This window comes from Schistocerca gregaria, chromosome 9, assembly GCF_023897955.1.
Source record: "Schistocerca gregaria isolate iqSchGreg1 chromosome 9, iqSchGreg1.2, whole genome shotgun sequence".
Lineage (NCBI taxonomy): Eukaryota > Metazoa > Arthropoda > Insecta > Orthoptera > Acrididae > Schistocerca > Schistocerca gregaria.
Window position 1 is genome coordinate 26,835,288 of NC_064928.1, and position 25,406 is coordinate 26,860,693.

General features: G+C 45.5%; 1 protein-coding gene across 2 annotated transcripts in view; it reads left to right on the plus strand.

Moving 5' to 3' along the window:
* Positions 1–25,406, plus strand: part of LOC126291554 (serine protease 1-like) — a 212,735-nt gene that overhangs the window by 166,566 nt on the left and 20,763 nt on the right. For both annotated transcript variants that reach the window (XM_049985066.1, XM_049985065.1), the window contains exon 5: positions 6,214–6,350. In XM_049985066.1, coding sequence (XP_049841023.1) covers positions 6,214–6,350 — 137 coding nt within the window. The remainder of the gene's footprint in view (positions 1–6,213; positions 6,351–25,406) is intronic.

A 25,406-nucleotide genomic window follows, 5' to 3' on the forward strand; every position in this document is an offset into this window, starting at 1 on the left:
ATTTGCTATGTAATAGGGGTGCCCAGTCCACAGCCACCGCAGTAGTATAACATGCGTGCCAGGAGACGCAATCGAGAAGGTGGTGGTATTTTAGACAAATTGCCAGTGGAATTATACATCCCTGGGTATAGCTACTGTGTGGCTGGGACAAAGCTTGGCTCAGATGGTTCAAATGGCTCTGAGCACTATGGGACTTGACATCTGAGGTCATCAGTCTCGTAGAACTTGGAACTACTTAAATCTAACTAACCTAAGGACATCAAACACATCCATTCCCGAGACAGGACTCGAACCTGCGACCGTAGTGGATGCGCGGTTCCAGACAGAAGCGCCTAGAACCGATCGGCCACAAAGGTCGGCGGACAAATCGTCAGACGTGCTTGGCATGAGGTGATAAGGGGTTAATCTGTTCCACGACGGGTGTATGGAACATGAGATTGCATACGCTGCAAATAAAGATGTATCAAGTCGTCACATTGCACACAGGATTTTAATTCCTAAGGCTAAGGAGATACGGGGAAGAAAGGATATTGGTGTAGGTCAACGCACCGCAGGATTTGCAGTCGACAAAATCATGCGAGGAAAAATAAAGTTGTGTTAAGAGCGATGACTTTCAAGAGAGTTGTAAATGCCACAAATGGTGCACTAAACAAAAAGGGAGACAAGGGCGGGAAGCAGAGCTGTTTGAAGAACTGTATCCTGACAGCGATGTGAGCGGCTAAAAACGCAGTAAAGCAGAAAAGTGCGTGAAGAAGAAGAAGACGAGGTGGATCGGTTGGAGCATCTCGAGTTCTACCAGTATCCAAGACGTCTGAGGGTTTTCTTCCATTTCTCACCCCGGCCCTCTCAGCGCTCTCGGCGGTAGGGTCCCTCGCTGGTGGTGCTGCAGCTATTGCTCGAACTGTCAAGGTCGAGCAAAACTCCCAAGTGCATTTACAAGAAACAAGAAGCCATAACCGCGTGATGGAAGCCGCAGCCATAGGAATAGGACCATACTTGAAGCTGTACAGGAAAGGGCTTGCTATATTCATAAATAAAAAAAAGCACATTAACGATCCTGCCACGTCGACCACTCACAAATACTCATCTTCTTAAGTTTTTTAGAAAAAAATCCAACATTCCAAGATTCCTGGTGTGTTTATGCGGGATACATTACCGAAGACTATGTGGAGGTCCGCAGCTTGTGGTCGTGCGGTAGCGTTCTCGCTTCCCGCGCCCGGGCTACCAGGTTCGATTCCCGGCAGGGTCAGGGATTTTCTCTGCCTCGTGATGACTGGGTGTTGTGTGATGTCCTTAGGTTAGTTAGGTTTAAGTAGTTCTAAGTGCTAGGGGACTGATAACCATAGATGTTGAGTCTCATAGTGCTCAGAGCCAATTTGACTATGTGGAAAACTGGTGAACGTGGCATTATGAATTTAGATGTTACTCGAGGCCCCGGCTCCCACTGGGTATCACACGTATGAAAAATTCGGTTACCTTCTACTATTTCGACTCATTTGGTGACCAGCAACCGTCGGAAGAATTACACCGATACTTCACTCACAGGAAACGTGTGTTCTACAATGATCGGCGCTATCAGGACTGTAATACATACCTCTGTGGACATCTATGCATCATGTTTCTCTTGCTGTTTACAATGCAGAAGAAGAAGCATGCTATATAAGGAGGAGCTTTAAACATTCCTTCATCAGTTTGAGATTCAGATGCAATGTCATGCTAGGCCTCCCAGGTCCGCAGACCTCAGTCCGTACGATTATCGGATTTGGGGTTACCTGAAGTCGCAAGTGTATCGTGATCGACCGACATCTCTAGGGATGCTGAAAGACAACATCCGACGCCAATGCCTCACCATACCTTCGGACATGCTTGACACTGCTATTAACAACATTATTCCTCGACTACAGCTATTGTTGAGGAATGATGGTGGACATATTGAGCATTTCCTGTAAAGAACACCATCTTTGCTTTGTCTTACTTTGTTATGCTAGTTATTGTTATTCTGATCAGATGAAGCGCCATCTGTCGGACATTTTTTGAACTTTTGTATTTTTTTGTTTCTAATAAAACCCCATGTCATTCCAAGCACGTGTGTCAATTTGTACCTCTCTATCTTCATTATTCCGTGATTTATTCAGTTTTCAAATTTATACTGATTTTTTGATCACCCGGTACTCGGAAAATGCTAGGTGATACGGTAAGATTTCAGTTAGATTACATCATGGTCAGACAGAGATTCAGAAATCAGATACTGGATTGTAAGGGGTACCCAGGAGCAAATACAGACTCAGATTACAATGTGGTAGTGATTAAGAGTAGGCTGAAGTGTAAGAGGCTAGTCAGGAAGAATCAATACGCGAAGAAGTGGGATAAGGGAGTACTAAGGAATGACGAAAAAACGCTTGAAGTTGTCTAAGGCTATAGATACAGCAGTAAGGAATAGCTCAGTAGGCAGTGCAGTTGAACAGGAATGGTCATCTCTAAAAGTTGGGAAAGAAAAAGTAGCTACAAACAAAGTAACTGGAAAAAGAAACCATGGGTAACAAAAGAAATGCTTCAATTTATCGATGAAAGAAGTAAGTACAAAAATGTTTCAGGAAACTCCGGTAAACAGAAATACAAGTCGCTGAGCAATGAAATAAATAGGAAGTGCAGGGAAGCTAAGACGAAATGGCTGCAGGAAAAATGTGTAGACATCGAAAAAGAAATGAATGTCGGAAGGACAAACTCAGCATACACGAACGTCAAAACAACCTTCGATGACATTAAAATAAAGGGTGATAATATGAATAGTGCCACGGGAATTCCACTGTTAAATGCAGAGGAGAGAGCAGATAGGTGGAAAGAATACATTGAAAGTCTCTATGAGGGTGAAGATTTGTCTGATGTGATAGAAGAAGAAACAGGAGTCGATTTGTAAGAGATAGGAGATCTTGTATTAGAATCAGAATTTAAAAGCGCTTTGGAGGACTTAAGGTCAAATAAGGCAGAAGGGATAGATAACATTCCATCATAATTTCTAAAACCATTGGAGGAATTGGCAACAAAACGACTATTCACGTTGGTTTGCAGAATATATGTCTGGTGACATACAACTTTTCGGAAAAGCATCGTCCACACAATTCTGAAGACGCCAAGAGCTGACACGTGCGAGAATTATAGCAGTCAGCTTAACAGCTCATGCACCCAAGTTGCTCACAAGAATAATATAAAGAATGTGAAAGAAAATTGAGGATACGCTAGGTGAAGATCAGTTTGACTTTAGGAAGTAAAGGCACTACAAAGGCTAATCTGACGTTGCTGTTAATAATGGAAGCAAAAGTAAAGAAAAATCAAGACACGTTCATAAGATTTGTCGACCTGGAAAAAGTGTTCGACAACGTAAAACGGTGCAAGATGTCCGAAATTCTGAAAACGTAGAGGTACGCTATAGGTAGAGATGGGTCATATACAATATGTACAAGAGGGAATAATAATAGTGGACGACCAAGAACGGTGGTATTAAATAGGGTGTAATACACAGATGTAACCTTTCGCCCCTACTGTTCAATGTGTACATCGAGGAAGCAATAATGGAAATAAAAGTAATTTTCAGGAGTAGAGTTAAATTAAAGGTGGAAGGAGATCAATGATACGATTCGCTGATGACATTGCTATCTTGAGTGAAAATGAAAAAGAATTACATGATTTGCTGAATGAAATGAACAATCTACAAATTATGAACTGAGAGTAAATCGAAGAAAGACGAAGATAATGAGAAGTAGCAGAAATGAGAACAGCGAGAAACTTAACATCAGGACTGATGGTCACGAAGTTGATGAAGTTGAGGAATTCTGCTACCTAGGCGGTAAAATAACCAATGACGAACGGAGCAAGGAGGACATCAAAAGCAGACCAGCAGTGGCAAAAAAGGCATTTTTGTGCAAGAGAATCTACTAATATCAAATATCGGCCTTAATTTGAGGAAGAAATTTCTTAGAACTTACATCTGGAGTACAGCATTGAATGCTAGTGAAACATGGACTGTGGGAAAAACGGAATAGGAGAGAATCGAAGCGTTTCAGATGTGGTGCTATAGATGAATGTTGAAAATTAGGTGGACTGATAAGGTAAGGAATGAGGAGGTTTTCCGTGGAATCGGAGGGGAAAGGAACATTTGGAAAACACTTATAAGGAGAAGGTACAGGATGATAAGACATCTGTTAAGACATGAGGGAATGACTTCCATGGTACTAGAGGGAGCTGTAGAGAGCAAAAACTGTAGAAGAAGACAGAGATTCGAGTACATCAAGCAAATAATTGAGGACGTAGGTTGCAAGTGCTACTCTGAGATGAAGAAGGTAGCACAAGAAGTTAGCACAGGAGAGGATTTCGTGGTGAGCCGAATCAAACCAGTCAGAAGACTGGTGAAAAAAAAGCACATACAAACGATAACTGCACTGCTTGTTTGAAATGTGTACGTGTTGAATAACTGTGTGTCTATTTCACGTGGGAAAGTGGGATAGCCGTAAGGGGAAGGAAAGATCTTTTTTTTCTTTTTTGGCGTGGAAAATTATGTGCACTGTAGATATTGAGATTCGTTCTAGAACCACAGTCGTCAAGAGAAGATATTTCCAGTACATCTCTCGGTGTGCGACTGCAGCAGAAATCCTAGTATTTAACTGTACTTTCACTGATAACTGGATGCTTGATTGCCTATACTCTTGAGTGTCTGGAGAAGGCCGTAGAAAGCACAGCAGCAAGAAAGCAGTTCGGTGCCGGAAATAGCATCTCAGCAGACGCCTTTGTCCGGGCTGGGGCCTGCCAGTCCTTCGTACTCCAGTGCAGAGAGTCCCAGAAAGCTTTCGTCTTATTACGGTTTGGCTTACTGCTTCCCCTAGATGTGTGAATAGTGAACTCATACCCAGTTTGCACTGAGTCACCATCGGGACCGCTTGTGTCGTGTGTATACGATGCGGGAATTTGAGAAGAGTCAATACGACGATTTTTTTTCTGCTGGGAAGTCCCACACTCGGGTGCTCGTGGGACAAGGGGTCGTCCACGGTCTCTCTGGCCGACACACGCTTCCGCAGCTGCAGTCATGGGACACGTTTACCGCGGCAGTTACCTCCGTTCCCGCTGCACTGCGGCACGGCGAGTACGTGGCACGTAAGTGTATTTCCTACGATCATCTAGCCGTGAATGGATGGTATTTCTCAATACATCGTGACGGTATTTGTTGTTGTTAATATCCTATCACGCTGTAGACCCTTTTCCTCCCTCCTTCTTCGCCCTGGTATAGCTGAGAGAACCAGTCATAATAGGAATTTTATAGCACTTTACAAGACCAAATACGCTTATCAGATTGTAGTTTTCAGCTCTATAACCGTGACAGTCGAAATTTGAAATGCGAACTATCATTTCATACATCACCACTGCAATAGTGCTGTCAAATAGTGATAATTTTTTATTATTTAATGTAACTACTCGTCGATAATGTATCACTGTTGCTTATACATGCAAACTGATGTGCAGTGTCGACCTTTTGTTTTATATTTAGAGTGATTTTAAACCGTGTGAAGGAAATTGTTTAAACGCTATATTAACGATTTAATTAATATACCTCATGGCACGTCAAGTGAAGTAACATTTGTGACACCTTCAAGATGTGATACTCCACACCAGAGTTCTCCAATGCATCCGTCTGTATTCTGGATGAGGTTTAGAGGGTAAATGCTGTTTTCTTTGTGCTTCAGCCCGACTGCAACGACGGCGCATGCAGGCGCGGCAGGTCGCAGGCAGAAACAGAGAAAGAGCACGTGTTCCTGCATGATATCCTCAGGTGACATGTATGAAACGGATGCCGCCGCCAGATGCTTTTGATCGAGAATTAGTGTAACATCCAGTCTGTCTGTCGCGATACCCGAGCGTAAACGTGCGCTTTTCTCGGCAGCTTACGGCCACGCCGTCACTCTCGCAGGGGCCTCCGATGTACCACCAGCCCAGGCAGACCGCACGGGTGTCGCTCTGTGCGGTCCTGTGGACGGCGCATGTTTCACGAGCGAAAGATTTTTGGCAGTGTAATTACGTATGATGGGTGTTTCATGACGGTATCCCTTGTGCGATCGCATTGATATTAGTTATTTATTTTATGTTGGTACTGAAGGGTAAAGTAACTAGATGCTCACGGTGGTAAAGAGACCGGAGTATGACATGACTGAATTATTTTCGTTACAGGCAAGCCATTTTCTGACGTTCTTCTGTTTTCTGAGGTGACGGTTATTCCCAATTCAGTATGCGAGCTGCAGTTCGGAGCAGATACCATTCTTGAAAGTACGCTGTGTGCCGGAAACAAGTACAGTGGCCTCTGTTCTGTGAGTAAAAGTGTGGTGCACAATCACAACTTACTAATTATCAGGATCTTATTCTGTGGCTTTTCATAAATGCCTTTTACAATGCTAATTTGTAAGTAATTAATATTATAAAAGTATATTCCATCCAATTAACACAATTTGCTTTTCATTACTGAGTCATGCTCTTTGCTTGCAAACATTGTCAAACTATCCACATATTTTATAATCTAGCTATGAGCGGCACCTAATCTCCTACTGTCAGCAGATATCTGTGTGACTGAAACTAGAGGAAAATGAAACCATTCATTGCATCTCTTCTCCAGGGCATCTGATTGATGGGTTTGTAGATACCTGCATTGGCAAGCATTTTGCATGGTGATGGAAATACCTGTAGTCAGACTTTGCAAAACTAATATACGTTATTAACTTTGAAAACATTCACGGTTGAATGTGCCATTTCAAATCAGTAACAGATAGAAGGAACATAAATATAAATTAAAACAGTCGTTTTATTTCTGGATAATAGGTGTATTTTGGATCGGTTACAGATTTACTGCAGTGAACACTTACAAGGCTTATTCTCACACAGTACAATTAAGAAAAAACACAAACACAGTAATTTGCCCACTGCATTAATGACAACCTCAGGAACACTTACCTGCATCTTCGTAATTACAGACCTTTTATCGTAATGCTATGCTGTTGCACATTTCATTGTTACCGTCTGTAGCGATGCTGAGTTGTCACTGTGATACTCTTGGCAAGTTCAACAAGTTCATGAGGCCACTTCTCCCCCCCCCCCCCCCCACCACCACCAACTTCACAGAAAGTGGTCTACAATACGTAGTAGCACGCTTTCTAAGCTCGTACTTTTTTGTTAACATGGGACGAGCGCTAGCCAGCGAGTCTGACAGTGGGGAACACTCAGTACGCTATGTGCACCTTTTAGCAGTGGCGGTACTGTGGAGTCTGTGTGGCAGTCTTTCAGTATGTAAAATGCTGGCCTGGTAGTCGCTCCTCGCCAGGAGGTCGAAGAGACTGTAAAATAGGGGCTTGGTCACAGTGAAAGTTAGAGATTGTGCTGAGAGTAAGATTTGTATCATAATGGCTATGCTGACTGTCTCTATGATGTATGATGGAATGAGGTGGATTGTGGCCAGGCTGCCTGAGTATCAGCACACAATACGAGAGCTGTAATAGAGTGGTGAATGACTGCTTGGTAGATGCTGCGCCATATTTCAGAGTAACAACGGAAACTCATTTATTTTTTACTCAAAATGCACCTATAAGGAGTGAGCGCCCAACCAGAGAAGATACTGCAGTCAGCATGTAGTGCATGGCCACCAGCAGGTGGCACAGTGGGGAAAGCGAAAGCTCTGACCCAGCAAGCCACGAACACTGCATCGACTCTACCAAGTTGATGCCATTACAGCCCAGGATGGAGACAGCGGAGGAGCGGATGATCACGCTATTGACCCATGCAGAAGGGACAGCTCACAGCAGCAGGGTCTGCTCGGTTCAGCAGTAGGACACGGTGGATGAGTGGCTGTACATCACTGGATGGGAATTGGAGACCCTCAGGGAGGAAGAAGCAGCTGAAATAGGCCATGCAGGTGGCCCAGTGATTGGAAAGTGTTAAATCCACATTTTTTGTCTTGTCATCAACACCAGTGCCACAGCTAACAACATCACAGTCAGAAGACGATCACTGATCGAGCCATTTACATTGATATACTGACTGGTTAGTAGGCTTGTAAACTTGAGGGCCGGCATCGGTCCCTTCTCGAGAATGGCAGTTGGCTAACTGCGATACCTTTCACCAAAAAACGCGCAGCATGTAAACTGGCTCGGAGCCTACCGAGGTGGCCAAGCGGCTCTAGGCGCTACAGTCTGGAACCGCGTGACTCCTGCCTCGGACATGGATGTGTGTGATGTTCTTAGGTTAGTTAGGTTTAAGGAGTTCTAAGTTCTAGGGGACTAATGACCTCAGAAGTTAAGTCCCGTAGTGCTCAGAGCCATTTGAAACATTCGGAGCCTATTTGTATTGATCGTGTATCAGTTCTGATCGCGCGAGTCTTAACACGCCTGTGGCTTACATGTGCAGTAACCATGCCATCGACACTGCAGTAGCTCTGCCTCCCTCTTTCGTCACTGATATTGCTACTCTGGGTGCACCCTGTGATGCACGAGTGGCGTCCAATAAACAACGCAACGCGTTTTTTCTCGGCCAGTCTCGATTGAGAAAATGTGGAATTTGTCGTGGGACATCGTGGAATATTCCAACTTCTGTCTCTATAGTGTCATGAAGTTCTGATGAGTAGCGAGGCTATAGGCAGCCTTCAAAATGGCGTCTGTAATGGAAGTGTTCTCCGAGCATAAAGCTGTCATTGAGTTTCTTTTGCCAGAAAACCAGAGACATTCGTACGTGCTTGCAGAATGTCTCTGGAGAACTGGCAGTGAACAGAAGCACGGTGAGTCGTTGGGCGAGGCGTTTCTCATCATCGTTACGAGGCCGCGCAGGCCTGTCCGATCCGCTGCCCTGCATTCCGCCTGGCCGCACGCAGCTGTGTCTCCCGCAGTGTTGAACGTGCGGACACCTCACCGCTAAACTGAACGTCTCCGTTGGAAGTGCTGAGACGCTCGTACACCAGCTGAGGTACTCAAAGGTATGTGCCTGCTAGGTTCGTCACCGCCTAACAAAAGAGCGTAAAGAGCAAGAGCGGACCGTCTGTTCGGCCCACTGAAGGATGCACTCTGCGGGAAGCAGTATGGGAACCAGTGAGAGGTTTTATGTGCTGCAAGCCGTTGGCTCTGACGCCTACCATTAGAGTGAAGTGCAGTAAAGTGGTGTCAGCCCATTTCATTAAAAGGAAATTACGTTGTAAAGTACGGTTTTGCAGCCAGAAGAGTGAGTAATAATACGGTGTATTAAAATCCCAAATAAAATCAACTTAATTTTGGAAAAAAAAAGTGTTGCCTTACTTCACTTAGTGTGACCTTTTCATGTGGCCCCTTGCATTAGACGTAGAAGATGTCTCCATTTTTCCCGACCCGCACCAGTTAACCAGCGCAATACGCTTCTCTCCATTACAAAATCCATCTGTGGTATCAATAGTTTGAAAAATTTTTTTTGCAATTGAATGCTTTTAAAGGGTTTTTTGAAAACATCTGAGTATAGCTTGGAAAATAGTTCTTAAAATATTGCATCGGTTATGAGCCTAGCACTTTAGTTTGTGACGTAAATTACAGGTCACTTCTTAGCCACGTTTACTTTAATAATAATGAAACGAGTCTTCCATCTAATTATTGTCACTGCTTGGCGTAAATGCTGTTAGAAACAATGGACAAGAAAAACACAATCTCGTAACGATAGTCGTACGACATTACGTCCATATGAGGTAGTTATTTTCGCACCACCAAAACAACTATACCACTGTAAACGACTATCATTGTAAATATTTCTCAAAATATTGGTTTAACAGTGAATAGTTCCGCAGCTTTCCTTTATAGCATGACTTGAAATTATGTCTTTGTTGGTTCGTAGCCAGTCCCATTGAAAAATCAGTAATTTATTGTACACCCCCTTGTTTTGATATAAATAAGATCTCCTCGAGTTCCACAGATTTCTGTGGAACAGAAATGTTGCGCTAATGTACAGAAAAGTATTAAAATTAATATCTGCCGCGCAATTGCGGCTATCTTGTAGCTCCTGCGATGCTATGTTTCCTCGACTGCCCAGCTTGCTACACTTGTTATAAACGCTATGTTATTAGACACAGGACGATTACAATTACGAAATGAGAGCTTTAAATGACAGTTTAACTTAAAAACCAATTTCACAATTAATAACACTTTATGCAGTCATACATATCTGGAAGCCTCAGAGAAATCTTATAGCAACGACAGTGTCAGAGAAAGGCGCCAGAGAGAGAATGTTAAGGAGGCGGACGCTATGAGACTGGCCCTTATTGTAACAGTCACGGATATAAATTTAAAAATACTGTTTCGTAGTACATTATTCATTCTGTATATTGAGCAAGCAGTAAAGGAAACAAAAGAAAAATTCGGAGTAGGTATTAAAATCCATGCAGAAGAAATAAAAACTTTGAGGTTCGCCGATGACATTGTAATTCTGTCAGAGACAGCAAAGGACTTGGAAGAGCAGCTGAAAGGAATGGACAGTGTCTTGAAAGGAGGATATAAGATGAACATCAACAAAAGCAAAACGAGATAATGGAATTTACTCGAATTAAGTCGGGTGATGCTGAGGGAATTAGATTAGGAAATGAGATACTTAAAGTAGTAAATTGATTTTTCTATTTGGGAAGCAAAATAACTGATGTTGGTCGACGTAGAGAGGATATAAAATGTAGACTGGCAATGGCAAGGAAAGCGTTTCTGAAGAAGAGAAATTTGTTAACATCGAATATACACTCCTGGAAATGGAAAAAAGAACACATTGACAACTGTGTGTCAGACCCACCATACTTGCTCCGGACACTGCGAGAGGGCTGTACAAGCAATGATCACACGCACGGCACAGCGGACACACTAGGACCCGCGGTGTTGGCCGTCGAATGGCACTAGCTGCACAGCATTTGTGCACCGCCGCCGTCAGTGTCAGCCAGTTTGCCGTGGCATACGGAGCTCCATCGCAGTCTTTAACACTGGTAGCATGCCGCGACAGCGTGGACGTGAACCGTATGTGCAGTTGACGGACTTTGAGCGAGGGCGTATAGTGGGCATGCGGGAGGCCGGGTGGACATACCGCCGAATTGCTCAACACGTGGGGCGTGAGTTCTCCACAGTACATCGATGTTGTCGCCAGTGGTCGGCGGAAGGTGCACGTGGCCGTCCACCTGGGACCAGACCGCAGCGACGCACGGATGCACGCCAAGACCGTAGGATCCTACGCAGAGCCGTAGGGGACCGCACCGCCACTTCCCAGCAAGTTAGGGACACTGTTGCTCCTGGGGTATCGGCGAGGACCATTCGCAACCGTCTCCATGAAGCTGGGCTACGGTCCCGCACACCGTTAGGCCGTCTTCCGCTCACGCCCCAACATCGTGCAGCCCGCCTCCAGTGGTGTCGCGATAGGCGTGAATGGAGGGACGAATGGAGACGTGTCGTCTTCAGCGATGAGAGTCGCTTCTGCCTTGGTGCCAATGATGGTCGAATGCGTGTTTGGCGCCGTGCAGGTGAGCGCCACAATCAGGACTGCATACGACCGAGGCACACAGGGCCAACACCCGGCATCATGGTGTGGGGAGCGATCTCCTACACTGGCCGTACACCTCTGGTGATCGTCGAGGGGACACTGAATAGTGCACGGTACATCCAAACCGTCATCGAACCCATCGTTCTACCATTCCTAGACCGGCAAGGGAACTTGCTGTTCCAACAGGACAATGCACGTCCGAATGTATCCCGTGCCACCCAACATGCTCTAGAAGGTGTAAGTCAGCTACCCTGGCCAGCAAGATCTCCGGATCTGTCCCCCATTGAGCATGTTTGGGACTGGATGAAGTGCCGTCTCACGCTGTCTGCACGTCCAGCACGAACGCTGGTCCAACTGAGGCGCCAGGTGGAAATGGCATGGCAAGCCGTTCCACAGGACTACATCCAGCATCTCTACGATCGTCTCCATGGGAGAATAGCAGCCTGCATTGCTGCGAAAGGTGGATATACACTGTACTAGTGCCGACATTGTGCATGCTCTGTTGCCTGTGTCTATGTGCCTGTGGTTCTGTCAGTGTGATCATGTGATGTATCTGACCCCAGGAATGTGTCAATAAAGTTTCCCCTTCCTGGGTCAATGAATTCACGGTGTTCTTATTTCAATTTCCAGGAGTGTAGATTTGAGTGTGAGGAAGTCATTTATGAAAGTATTTGTTTGGAGTGTAGCCATGTATGGAAGTGAAACATGGACGATAAATAGTTTTGACAAGAAGAGAAGAGAAGCTTTCGAAATATGGTGCTACAGAAGAATGCTGAAGATTAGATGGGTAGATCACATAACTAATGAGGAAGTGTTGAATAGGATTGGGGAGAAGAGAAGTTAGTGGCACAACTTGACCAGAAGAAGGGATCGGTTGGCAGGACATGTTCTGAGGCATCAAGGGATCACCAATTTAGTATTGGAGGGTAAAAATCGTAGAGGGAGACCAAGAGATGAATACACTAAGCAGACTCAGAAGGATGTAGGTTGCAGTAGGTACTGGGAGATGAAGAAGCTAGCGCAAAATAGAATAGCATGGAGAGCTGCATCAAACCAGTCTTAGGACTGCAGACCAACAACAACAGTATGTTATATCAAGTGCTGCATGGAGTGGTCGCGTGGTTTCAGGCGCCATGTCACGGACTCCGAGTCCTCCCTTGGGCATGGATGTGTGTGTTGTTCTTAACGTAAGTCAGTTTAAGCAGTGTGTAAAGCTAGGGACCGATCACCTCAGCAATTTGGTCCCTTAGGAATTCCCACACACACACACACACACACACATCAAGTCTCTATCGTCACTAGTTTTGTCCAGAGTAACATTTCGTAAGGTAACAAATACAAAAATTTTCGTGACAAACACACATGGGGAAGCTATATACGCCCTGGAATGGCCATGCATTCATCTGAATATTTTCTGTAATTTCCAGTAGAGTTCTTGTTTTTTATAACATTCGCATGCACTAACAATTCATGGTACGATAATTGTTCACCGATTTTTACGCATAACGTCTATATAATTTGTTAGTTAATGTTCATTTTATGAAAATTTGCGTTGCATTTGATCATATATACCTTATTACAGGATGAAATTAAAGATTTAGGAACTTATAAACTACTATTTGCTGCTGCTAATTATGTATATTATTGCAGATTAATTTGCATCTACTTATCAAGGCTGGTTGACAGATCTGCAGCTGTTCTTATAAAAGGCACTTGTTTGTAGTGGAGATTTGCTAGCTTAAGCCGTTAGGAAGTGTATAGTCCTCCAATTAGGGCCTGGTTCACCTGAAAAACGTCTTGAAAAAGCAGGAAAGGACCTATCTCCACTCCCAATTCACTCAGCTTTTACTTTCGTCTAGCATTTGTAAAACATTTAGTGCAATGACAGCTATTATGCTGGCATTTTAGAGTCGTGTATAAACATACAGATCGAACACGAATGCATAGTTATTTTTGGCTACAAGCATTAAGTTTTATAGAATTGCTCCGAAGAGTTTGTGTTTCCAATTATACTGTACTATGCAAATATTTCAATTTTTTCGAAGACCTTTCTTGTCGTGTGAAGTCTCCAACGACGTTGGCGAGGTTTTGGTACTGTGACGTTGTAGTCTCGGTGTAGACGTTGAGAAACGCCCGGAAGGAACACTGGGGTCGAACTCCGAACCCCCAGGAGGCGACTGCTTAGCTACTGCCGCCAACTTGACGCTGCCTCGTTCCAGCGAACTTTGACTGCTGTCGACTGTGCAGCTCTGTCATGTGTGGCTATGAGAATGTTTAAAGTACGTCACTATACACTAACTTAGACGTTACGTGCTGCGGGGTGAAACACGTAAGAATTATGCATTATTATCGTTTATTCAGGACAAGTTCTGAAGATTATTTCGGTTGATTTATTCTCACATATCTTCCACAATTATTGAGCATCCATTGTTTTTTTTTTCAAACAACATCATGATACATGTAAAATCCACCACCTAAACCATTAGTGGTTCCTAATTTGTACTAAGGATTACAGTTACTGCAGCATTTGTTAATTGGTTACTAAGTATGTTAATTATTTTACTTCCACTATGGGTATTCTAAGTGCTACCAGTGCTTGTTCTACTTTGAGTCTACTCCACCTGCAGCGTCACATGCGTGCCAGCGTATTATAAAGCCACTTTTTTGGCAGCGCCCACCGAGCTAATCCCAGTGGGCACGCCCCCGGCACCGGGCTGAGCCAAGATGTTTTGAGCCGCCGGTGTTACCCTGACGTGTCCCACGTCTGAACCCAGTCACGATGCTACTGTCAAAGCCGGTGTGTGTCCAGCTCGGTCTGAGTGTGCGTCCTCCTCCTAGTCCTGGACTTGGTGGACCCCAGCCGTGAAGTGGCTGGCCAAGCCCACACCCTCGTGGAGAGGGACAGGTGCTCAGAATCTGGTCGGCTTTCAGTCTGGTTTAATCTGTTATTGATTGTTCCTTAGGTTCTCTTCTAGTGCTTTGCTTGAAATCGCATGAGCAAGGTTGTTTAAGATTTGAAAATAGTCCTCATGCCTGAGCAAGTGGTACGTGTCATTCATTGTTTGGTAATAAGTCTTGGTTGTGATGTGACATCGCCAAAGAGGTGGCACTCATACGCCACAATGTCCGGGGCCCCACAGTCACGCGTTGGTGTAGCCTGTTCCCCAAATTGTCATAGGTATGCTGGGTAGAGTCTATGTCCAGTAAGGAAGCGCAGCAGTCCTCTTGATGGCTTCAGATGTTTGAGCTGGAGTCGCTCCTTGATATTAGGCGGCAGTTCGTGTGTTCGACGACCTGTTCTGTAATTATGTCATTGCTCATGCCATAGCTCCTCCCCCCTGTGTTTAATTTTAGATTTAATACCCAAGTGTGTCCCCATTAGTTCAACTATTTTATCCATTTCTCCCTTTTTAACCCCATAACATGCAGACTGTTCCCTCATTTTGATATTTAGGGAACAGAGCCCCATTAGTACTAGTAGCGCCTCTAGCGGAGTCGTCCTGTCTGCCCCTATAGAACGCAGGAGCATACTTCGCTGCACTCTCCTAACGGCCATGGCCGGCATGACCCTCGTGAGCCTGTGAGCCCAGACTCTGATCTGTATCCTACAATTGATATAATAATGCTGTTGTGATACGATTTTATTAGATCAGGTGGCAAATGAAATCGCTTATGGCCAATCCCAATCTAATGTTTCCTGAGATCTCGTGTCACTGTGACAATATGTAATGTATAGCTCTTGTCGCCAACTATGCCTAGGTATCGGGTCTCACGGTGCCAAAGAACTGGCGACCCATCTATTCTTACCGTATCATTCCTGATTAATTGTCCCTTGAGTAGCTAGTATGTCGACTTACTTGGTGATATCTTCATTTTGGTATTATGACATCATGTAGTTAGAATGGATATTGACCTTTCAATTTTAGGTTCCAACTTCACAGCTTCGACCTCCAACCAGCAGGAGAAGGTCGTCTGTGTAGGCTATGCCCTCTAGCACATCATCGCTATTCTGCAGGTTATCTAGGAGTGGTTCCATAGTTATGTCCCGCAAGAGTGGCCCCAGGACAGAGCCCTGTGGATACCCCTTTGTGATGTGTTTATTGATTCTCCTGCTACAGGACGATAGCCAAACCTCCCTTCCCTCACAATAGCTCATGAAACAACCATATAGGGGCCCTGGACACTCCTTCTCCCACAAACAGGAGACGAGCGAAGGCCACCACAGATTGTCAAAGGCGCCACTGATGTCAACCTTAATGCCAACAAAGTATTTGTGCGGTGCTCAGTCACAGACCTTCGCAGCCAAGGCGATGGCTTCAGACGCTGATCTCCCAGACCGATAACCAAACTGTCTGTCACTCATCCCGCACAGCACACAGTGTGCTGCCAGTCTGTCTGCTAGCAACCTCTCAAAAAGCTTGCCCAACAAGTCCAGTAAACATATGGGTCTGTACGATTTATCTTCCTTTGGATCTTTGACTGGACCTTCCTTAATTATCACTACATTGGCCTTCTCCCAGATGGAGAGGAATTTCCTCACTCATTATATAACTTAGTGAGAGGTGCCACCAGCTGGGGGGGGGGGGCGAGGAATTGCACCACCTCCACTGTGATGCCATCTGCGCCAGGACCTTTGCCCTTCTTGAGAACCTATATCTGGGCGCCCACCTCTTCTTCACAAAAGGGGTAAACCATGCTGTTGTTCTCATAGTCTAGTTGGTATTTCCTTCTGATTTCTTGTTGTGCTTCCAAGTCATTTTCCTCTTCGTCATCATGCAACAGAACCCACAGAAGGACCTCAACAGCTTCCTGCCAAGATTCTGTGATACGACCCCCATCCCTGATGGTAGACAACACCGTAGGTGATGTTATTTTCTCCCATACTACCTTGTATGGAATGCCCGATGGGTCTATAACGCGTTGGTTTTGAACAAATTTTTCCCAATTAGTCAGTCTAACTGCCCTTAGCTCCTGCTGAAACTAATCTTTTGCCTCTCTCTATACCAATGCTGCTTTTCTTCCCAGATGACCCTTCCTGGTAGTGCCTCCTGGCCCTCCTTACGAACTGGCGCATCTGTCCCAGTTTGCGAGGAGGTCGCAACGATTCTCCTTCTGGTTACTACAGCAGCTTTCACCGCAGTGATCACTGCTTTTAAAAGTTTCTCGGCGTATTGCTCCACGTTCTCGTCACCTTCTGGTAATGTTGGTATATTACACTCCGTAGCCAAGCGATACGAATCAGTCTGATTATAATTGAACTGTGACTCCCACCCCATGTCCCAGCAGCACTCCCTCTCTCCCAGTGAGAATGTAATTATGATCGCTAGTTGTTACTTGCTCCCAAATCGCCCAGTCTGTTATGAGGCCGGGCATCACCAAGGTAATGTCAATGTTTGTGCCTTCTCCCCCACCACCTGTGTAGGTAAGGGGGTGCCCTTGCTTGTTGGCGACCATAGTTGTACAGCCATGATCGCCACTTCAGCCTTCTCTCTTAGTTCATCTCAAGTGCCGCTGAACTACTGGGGGGACTTCACATTTATGTCAGTTGTGATTGCAATTCTGCACTCCCGGAATGCCGTGGCTACCTGGGTTAATTTGTTAAGAAATTCATCAATTTCTCTGCCATATAAATGAAGTACATTCCTTCCTCTCTCCAGCAGCCAAGTGGAGACTGGATCCTTTTCCCAGCAATCCCTAGGAAGAGGTGGTGGTCAGATGACTTTGGTCAGTGGAGGTAGTTCTCAGTGGGAGCGCCCTCTGATGGTGTTACTGTGTACTAGACCTCATGGCAAACACACTGTATGGCTGTACTGCATGGAATATTTTAAATAAAGACATGTCCAGCAAAAGTCGTCCTTTTCGTGCAAATCCCTAGGAGGAGGCAGTGGTCAGATGACTTAGGTGGCCCAACTGCCCTTTCTTTCTCGCCATTTTCTTCTTGGTAGTGATAGCCCAAGTGATCTTTCCTTACTGCCAAAATTCAAACTTCCCGCCAGTTCGTAGGATGAAGTGGTGGTTGGATGACTTGGGTTGGTGGGGGTAGCCCAACTGAACTATTTTCTCGCCATTTTCTTAAGTTATTAGAGATAACTATGGTGTGATGCAGTATCCTGTAGGAATTTTTAACTTGGCGGCATTTTCCTTGGCGAGAGGATTTCAGAGGGGTTAGATTAGTCATAGCCATCATTTTGGATGACGTCATCGCCAACACCTTGGATGACGTCATCGCCGCCATCTTGTATAACGGTACTTTGGTGTAGAAATAGCTTTGTCCCAATACTGGCGTTGCCAAACTGCGGGGGGGGAGAGGGGGGGGGGAGTTGAGTGTATCTTACAGGAATCCTCTACTGTTTAGTTCATGCACGTAGTTGCGTTGTACCCCTTAATGGTCATGCCACAGGAGGGTACAAAACAGGAGGGCTGAAATGCTGGGACCCCCTTTGCTGCTTTGGATTATGTTCAAATTTCGTCTTAAGCTTTGAAGAGTCTCTATTGAATCCACTATGTCTGTCAGAACAAAACTTTTGGTCAAACTACACTCCAAAGTAGTCAGATCACGTTCAGGCGGTTTGTAGCTGGACGATCTCCCTCTGTCGGGCACGTAATTGTGACTTACAGACTAATCATGTAAATGTGGATGTAGATGAAGTAGAGTCGGACTGAAGCGCCCAGGGGGTGCGAGCAGTATTGAACATTGTCAAGAACGTTGTCGTGCTGCTCATCACACTAAGAACTATCGATTTCGACCTCGAAACGTGTGTCAATCAACTCCCCAAGGGAAGGGGTGGTTTCATTGACGCCATTTATGCCACCCCCTGAGAACTTTTAGAATCGATTCTAACCGGCAATGTGTGTCAAACGTTTTTCTTGGCCACCTATTAGAAAACCTCGTGATTTCGGTGCTATGTGTTGTGGTTCTTGCGTCCATTGAAGAGGCGTCAAAAGAAGGGGTGAAATGCCAGTAACTGGGTGTGTGACGACGTTCCCATCATATGATACGTCCAGGCTGGCGCTGGGCAAAACTGTGGTGAAATTTTCTTCTATTTTGACGTCATTAACCCTCCTTGCAACTCACTTGAACTTCTGAACTGTGCCTTTTTCCCGAATGTGTCGACATCCTGCTGCTGAAGCGTCTCGGACTCCAAGGGTGACGTCGCACTGCTCTACACTTTTGCAGCATTACAGGGGAAGTCTGTAGGCACCTTTTGGGCGAAGTTTCAACCTTATGCGTCGTAATGGGAGACAATCACGAAGTGTCAAAGAAGTCATCCCTTAATTTTATTGTGCAGTTTAGGAGTAGTCATATGGATGTACTGTGTGGGAATAACCACCTGTCAAAGATATGAAGGAACCCTAGAACCGCCGAAGGCTGTCCTCAGTAAAAATAAACGCAGGAAAAGCAAATGCAGAAGCGGAATGTGCAGTAGTTGGTGTAATAGCTGGTAAAGGGTATGGGTTTTTGTTAGACAAGCATCCATTAAACGTAAGAAGGAACCTCAGACCCGCCAGAAACGGTCCCCAGTAGAAAGGGACACAAGAGAAACGAATGCAGAAGTGGAATCTGCAATAGTGAGTGTAATATCTGGTATAAGTTTTGGTTAGGCACATGGGCGCATGTTTCGGTAGCTTCGAGAGAGTTACTCGGTAAGAGGCAATGAAATCCGCTGCATTTTAGCTTGAGTGGGTCAGGGGACAGTGATGTTCAGCCACTGGGGACGGAAATGATGAAATTTCAATTGGAGGCAACCAAGTTTAGACAGTGTGACTGAGTGGCGTCTGATGTAAGCGGCGGCTACAGCAAGGTCCTAGACTGTTTCTGCATCATGCCGTAATTGACATAAAGTGACATGTGGTGGAGCTCAGTGGGAAAACATTACGGCTAGGCAAAGGTGTCGTCACTTCTGATCCATCGCAAGGGGCGTCTGTGGTACGAGACAACCCAGTTATACTGTGAACAACGACATTAAGCATTAATTGCCATAATTGGGCGCTGAGTGATATCATTATACCCAGAAGAAGGCCGCTGCAATCGTGGCTGAAATGTTGGTTTTTCTCCAGTAGTTTTTACATTACGACGCGGTACCATACCCAGAAAACTTTTATATCGACATACCGAGAAGTCTATATGGATGAATGTGGAGCCAGAGTTACCAAAAGGTACGTTGCGTGTAGTGGAACCTCTAGAAGATAGTGACATATTAGAGGCAGCGTCTTGTTTAGTAATAATATGTGTACAGAAGGAGGACGGAGGCTGAGTAATACCTATCAGTGCGGATAAATTTGGAGCGGAGAACGTTATGGAGGCGGGAAAGAAGACTGCTTCGCAGGAGGTATAGGACATGAGGCGCCGCAGGTGAAGCATTTGAAGGGTACGGAGGGAGCGCAGGTGAAAGAGCTGCATGTGCTTCTTCCACGAGGGCGAGTGCCTGAAATACCCGTGAGGCAACACAGAATTCCGACAGCGAAGGAAGCACGGGTGTACAAGAGAGCATATGGAATACGACAGTCTCTGCAGCTGATTTTAGAACAGTTTATTTATCAACACTTGGCAGACTGCATACTAGAACAGAAAAGTAGTCCATGGGAGAGGTGGGAACTGTAATTCTATCAGAGAAGTCGGTGGGTGGTATGAGGCAATATCGAGTCTGTTGCGATTATCGCCATTTAAATAATATGACTGCGACAGATGCCTACCCAATTCCAAGCATCATAGAGACGATTCCCAATCTTGAGCACTACTCATCAGTGAGACTGAAGTGTGGGACTATCAGTTACAAGTGGCTCCAGAGGATAGAACGAAGATCCCATCTTCAGCACCATGGGGAAATTATCGACATTTCCCTGTGTAAACTATCGGTTTGGTTTCAAGAAGGCACCAGCGACATTCCAACGCATTTTGGATGAGATGTTGAAAGGACTGAAGCTTTGTCAGTCGCTAGTGTATCTTGATGACACATTTGTTTTTACAGTGGGTATGGAGGAATGTTGACAAAGCCTGACAGAAATTACGAACAGCATTTCTGTCACTTAAGAGTGACAGATGTCATTTTGTGTTGCAAGAAGTAGATTATGTGGGTCATGTTGTTAGTGAGATATGTGTGAGCACTGATCCGAGCTCAAAAAGGTGCTGCGAGATTTCCAAGACCAGGAGTGAGCAAGGAATTATACACTTTTCTGGGCCTCACAAATTTTTGTAGGAAGTTCACGAGAGGATTTGTGGATATGGCACGGCTGCTGATGCAGTTATTATACAAAGATATCGAGTATGTGTGATCTTAAGATTTCCACCGTCATTCGGCGATTTAATGGAGTTACTGACGTTGAATCCAGTGTTGGTGTTCTCAGATTTTCGTAAGGAGTTTATATTATTACGTGATGCATCAAAGCATGCCCGCGGATGTGGTTTGAGCCTGGAGGTTCATGCAGATGAAAACCCTATCGCTTTTGCATCAAGACAACAGAGAGAAACTATACTATGACGGACAGAGAGATTCTTAGTCTGATGTGTAGAGTAATGTACAGTCTGTGTTACCTGTCTGGAAAGAAGATGAAAGTGGCTGCCTTTAAATGGTTATTATGTCTGCAGATCTTATCCAGTAGGCTAACAAGGCGGGCGTTAAAGCTCAGTGACTTTGAGTAGGAAGTAAAAGGGATGTTGACGCTCTAGGCTTGGCAAATTCACCACAAATGTGTGCATGAAATGGACAGCAGTAACATGACCGACATCACAGAGCCATACACAGGTCCGTGCCGCCCTCCCTGTAAGATAAAGTGCAGATTGTACGCTCAAACACCGGAAGACCACACCTCGAGTCTCTGTGGCCAGAGCCCCCGCGACGTCTGCGAGCACAGCTCTGTCAAGTTAGCGGGGTAGGCGAGTGTAAGTTACGCTATGTCATCAAAAGTATCCGGACACCTGGCTGAAAATGACTTACAACTTCGTTGCACCCTCTATCATCGGTAATGCTGGAATTCAGTATGGTATTGGCCCACCCTTAGCCTTGATGACAGCTTCCACTCTAGCATCCATATCTTCAATTAGCTGCTGGAAGGTTTCTTGGGGAATGCCAGCTAATTTTTCACGGAGTGCTGCAATGAGGAGAGGTATCGGTGTCGGTCGGTGGGGCATGGCACGAAGTCGGCGTCCCAAGACATCCCAAGGAAATTGAACAGAACTCAGGTCAGGACTCTGTGCAGGGTAGTCCATTACCGAGATATTATTGTCCTTTATCCACTCCGCCACAGGCCCTGCATTATGAACAAGCCTTCAGTCGTTTGAAAGACGCAAACTCCATCCCTGAATTGCTTCTCAACAGTGGGAATCAAGAAGGTGCTTAAAACATCAATGCTGGCCTGTGCTGTGATAGTGCTTCCGAATTTTACTGTTGACACTATACACGCTGTCAGATCACGTTCACCGGCCTTCGACATATCGACACCCCGCCATCGGATCGCCACATTCTGTACCGTGGTTCTTCACTCCACACAACGCTGTTCCACTGTTCTATCGTCCAATGTTTACGCTCCTTACACAAAGCGAGGCATCGTGTGGCATTTACCAGTGTGATGTGTGGCTTATGAGCAGCCACTGGGCCATGGAACCCAGTTTTCTCACCTCCCGCCTAATGTCATAGTACTTGCAATGAATCCTGAAGCAGTTTGGGATTCCTATGTGATGATCTGGATAGATGTCTGCCTATTATACATTACGACCCTCTTCAATTGTCGGCGATCTCTGTCAGTCAACAGTGGAGGTCGGCCTGTACACTTTTGTGCTGTACGTGTCCCTTCACGTTTCCACTTCACTATCACATGGGTAAAAGTGGACCTAGGGATGTTTACGAGTGTTGAAATCTCACGTACAGCCGGATGACACAAGTGGTAGCCAATCACCTGACCAAGTTCGAAGTCCGAGACTACCGTGGAGCACCCTATTCTGCTCTCTCACAATGTCTAATGACTACTGAGTTCGCTGATATGGAGTAGCTGGCAGTAGGTGGCAGCACAATGCACCTAGTATGAAAGACGTATGTTTTTGAGGGTGTCCGGATACTTTTGATTACATAGTGTACGTGCATCTACAAATACATCGCAGTTGTACGATTCACGCGACATGACGCACTTCTGCTTACCTCTCCTTACACGCCTACACCGGCCATTGCAAGTGCGGTATCCGCCGTCGGGGGGCCACGATTTTCGCTGTAGGTGTGCTTCAGTGTGATGAAAATTTGGACAACACAGAATTTTCACGATAATTTGATGGTGAAGTGAACGAGTAATGCTTCCAAATAATCTTAGGCTGAAGGCAGCAAATATCCATTGAATACTCACTTTGACGTGTACCTGTGAGGCAGGACAAAGTATTGTACACTACTGGCCATTAAAATTCCTACACAACGATGATGACGTGCTACAAACGCGAAATTTAACCGACAGGAAGAAGATGCTGTGATATGCAAATGATTACCTTCTCAGAGCATTCACACAAGGTTGGCGCCGGTGGCGACACCTACAACGTGCTGGCATGCGGAAAGTTCCCAACCGATTTCTCATATACAAACAGCAGTTGACCGGCGTTGCCTGGTGAAACGTTGTTGTGATGCTTTGTGTAAGGAGGAGAAATGCGTACCATCACGTTTCCAAGTTTGGTAAAGATCGGATTGTAGCCTATCGCGATCGTGGTTTATCGTATCGCGACATTATTGCTCGCCTTGTTCGAGATCCAATGACTGTTATGGAATCGGTGGGCTCAGGAGGGTAATACGGAACGCCGTGCTGGATCCCAACAGCCTCGTATCACTAGCAGTCGAGATGACAGGCATCTTATCCCCATGACTGCAACGGATCGTGCAGCCACGTCTCGATCCCTGATTCAACAGATGGGGACGTTTGCAAGACAACAACCATCTGCACGAACAGTTCGACGACGTTTGCAGCAGCATGGACTACCAGCTCGGAGACGGTGGTTGCGGTTACCCTTGACGCTGCATTACAGACAGGAGCGCCTGCGATGGTGTACTCAACGACGAACTTGGGTGCACGAATGGGAAACGTCTGTTTTTCGGATGAATCCAGGTTCTCTTTACAGCCTCTTGATGGTCGCATCCGTGTTTGGCGACTTCGCGGAGGACGCACATTGGAAGCGTGTATTCATCATCGCCATACTGGCGTATCACCCGGCGTGATGGTATGGGGTGCCATTGGTTACATGTCCCGGTCACCTCTTGTTCGCATTGACGGCACTTTGAACAGTGGACGTTACATTTCAGATGTTTTACGACCCGTGGCTCTACCCTTCATTCGATACCTGCGAAACCCTACATTTCAGCAGGATAATGCACGACCTCATGTTGCAGGTCCTGTACGGGCCTTTCTGGATACAGAAAATGTTCGACTGCTGCCCTGCCCAGCACATACTCCAGACTTCTCATCAATTGAAAACGTCTGGACAATGGTGGCCGAGCAACTGGCTCGTCACAATACGGCAGTCACTACTCTTGATGAACTGTGGTATGCTGCTGAAGCTGCATGGGCAGCTGTACCTGTAGACGCCATCCAAGCTCTGTTTGACTCAAGCCTAGGCGTATCATGGCCGTTATTACGGCCAGAGGTGGTTGTTCTGGGTACAAATTTCTCAGGATCTATGCACCCAAATTGAGTGAAAATGTAATCACAGTTCTAGTATAGTACATTTCTCGAATGAATACCCGTTTATCATCTGCATTTCTTCTTGGTGTGGCAATGTTAATGGCGAGTAGTATATTACATGTTCGGTGCTCTGTTTGGAATCAAGCTGCATGTGCCGGAGAAGAAATTCCTCAAGACTATTTTTATGGTGACTGAATTGAGAAACGCAAGGACTTTTATTTTGCGAAACATTAATGTTAAACTTTACTGTACCTGCTCAAGTTGTGCAAATTCCACAATATTTCCTCGGAGCAACTGCCCAACATCTTCAGGTTGTTCAACCTCGCTCGTGGCTGGCTGGGTACGACTGACGGTATCCGCACACCGACGCCTCGTTTTTAGAACACGCTCGCGAAGAATGCGCAGCCGCGAAAATCGCGCGTGCGCAGTGATTTACCATATTCAAACTGCGTTTGCGAGCAGTGCGACCAGGCGTTACTCACCAACGGCCGTACTGGGCTAGAGTTATGACGGACCTGGTAGCGAACGATCGTGACTCATGGTGCCAGGCTGTGCTCGGTTGAAATCCCACATCCTTGTTGACGAGATTATCGGCTGTACGGATATATATTGCTTCCTTAATGATGCAGTAAGCAGAGAGGATGTAAAATGCAGACTGGCAATGGCAAGGAAAGTGTTTCTGAAGAAGAGAAACTTGTTAACTTCGAGTATAGATTTAACTGTCAGGAAGTCGTTTCTGAAAGTATTTGTATGGAGTGTAGCCATGTATGGAAGTGAAACGAGGACGATAAATAGTTTGGACAAGAAGAGAATAGAAGCTTTCTGAATGTGGTGCTACAGAAGAATGCTGAGGATTAAATGGGTAGATCACTTAACTAACGAGGAGGTGTTGAATAGAAATGTTTCACAACTTGACAAGAAGAAGGGACCGGTTGGTAGGACATGTCCTGAGGCTTCAAGGCATCACAAATTTAGCATTGGAGGGCAGCGTGGAGGGTAAAAATCGTAGAGCGAGACCAAGAGATGAATACACTAAGCAGATTCAGAAGGATATAGGCTGCAGTAGGATAGAGTAGCACAGGATAGAGTAGCATGGAGAGCTGCGTCAAACCAGTCTCTGCACTGAAGACCACAACAACAACAATAGAGGGCCTGTAATACTTCCTTGGGGAACGCCGGATATTACTTCTGTTTTACTCGATGACTTTCCG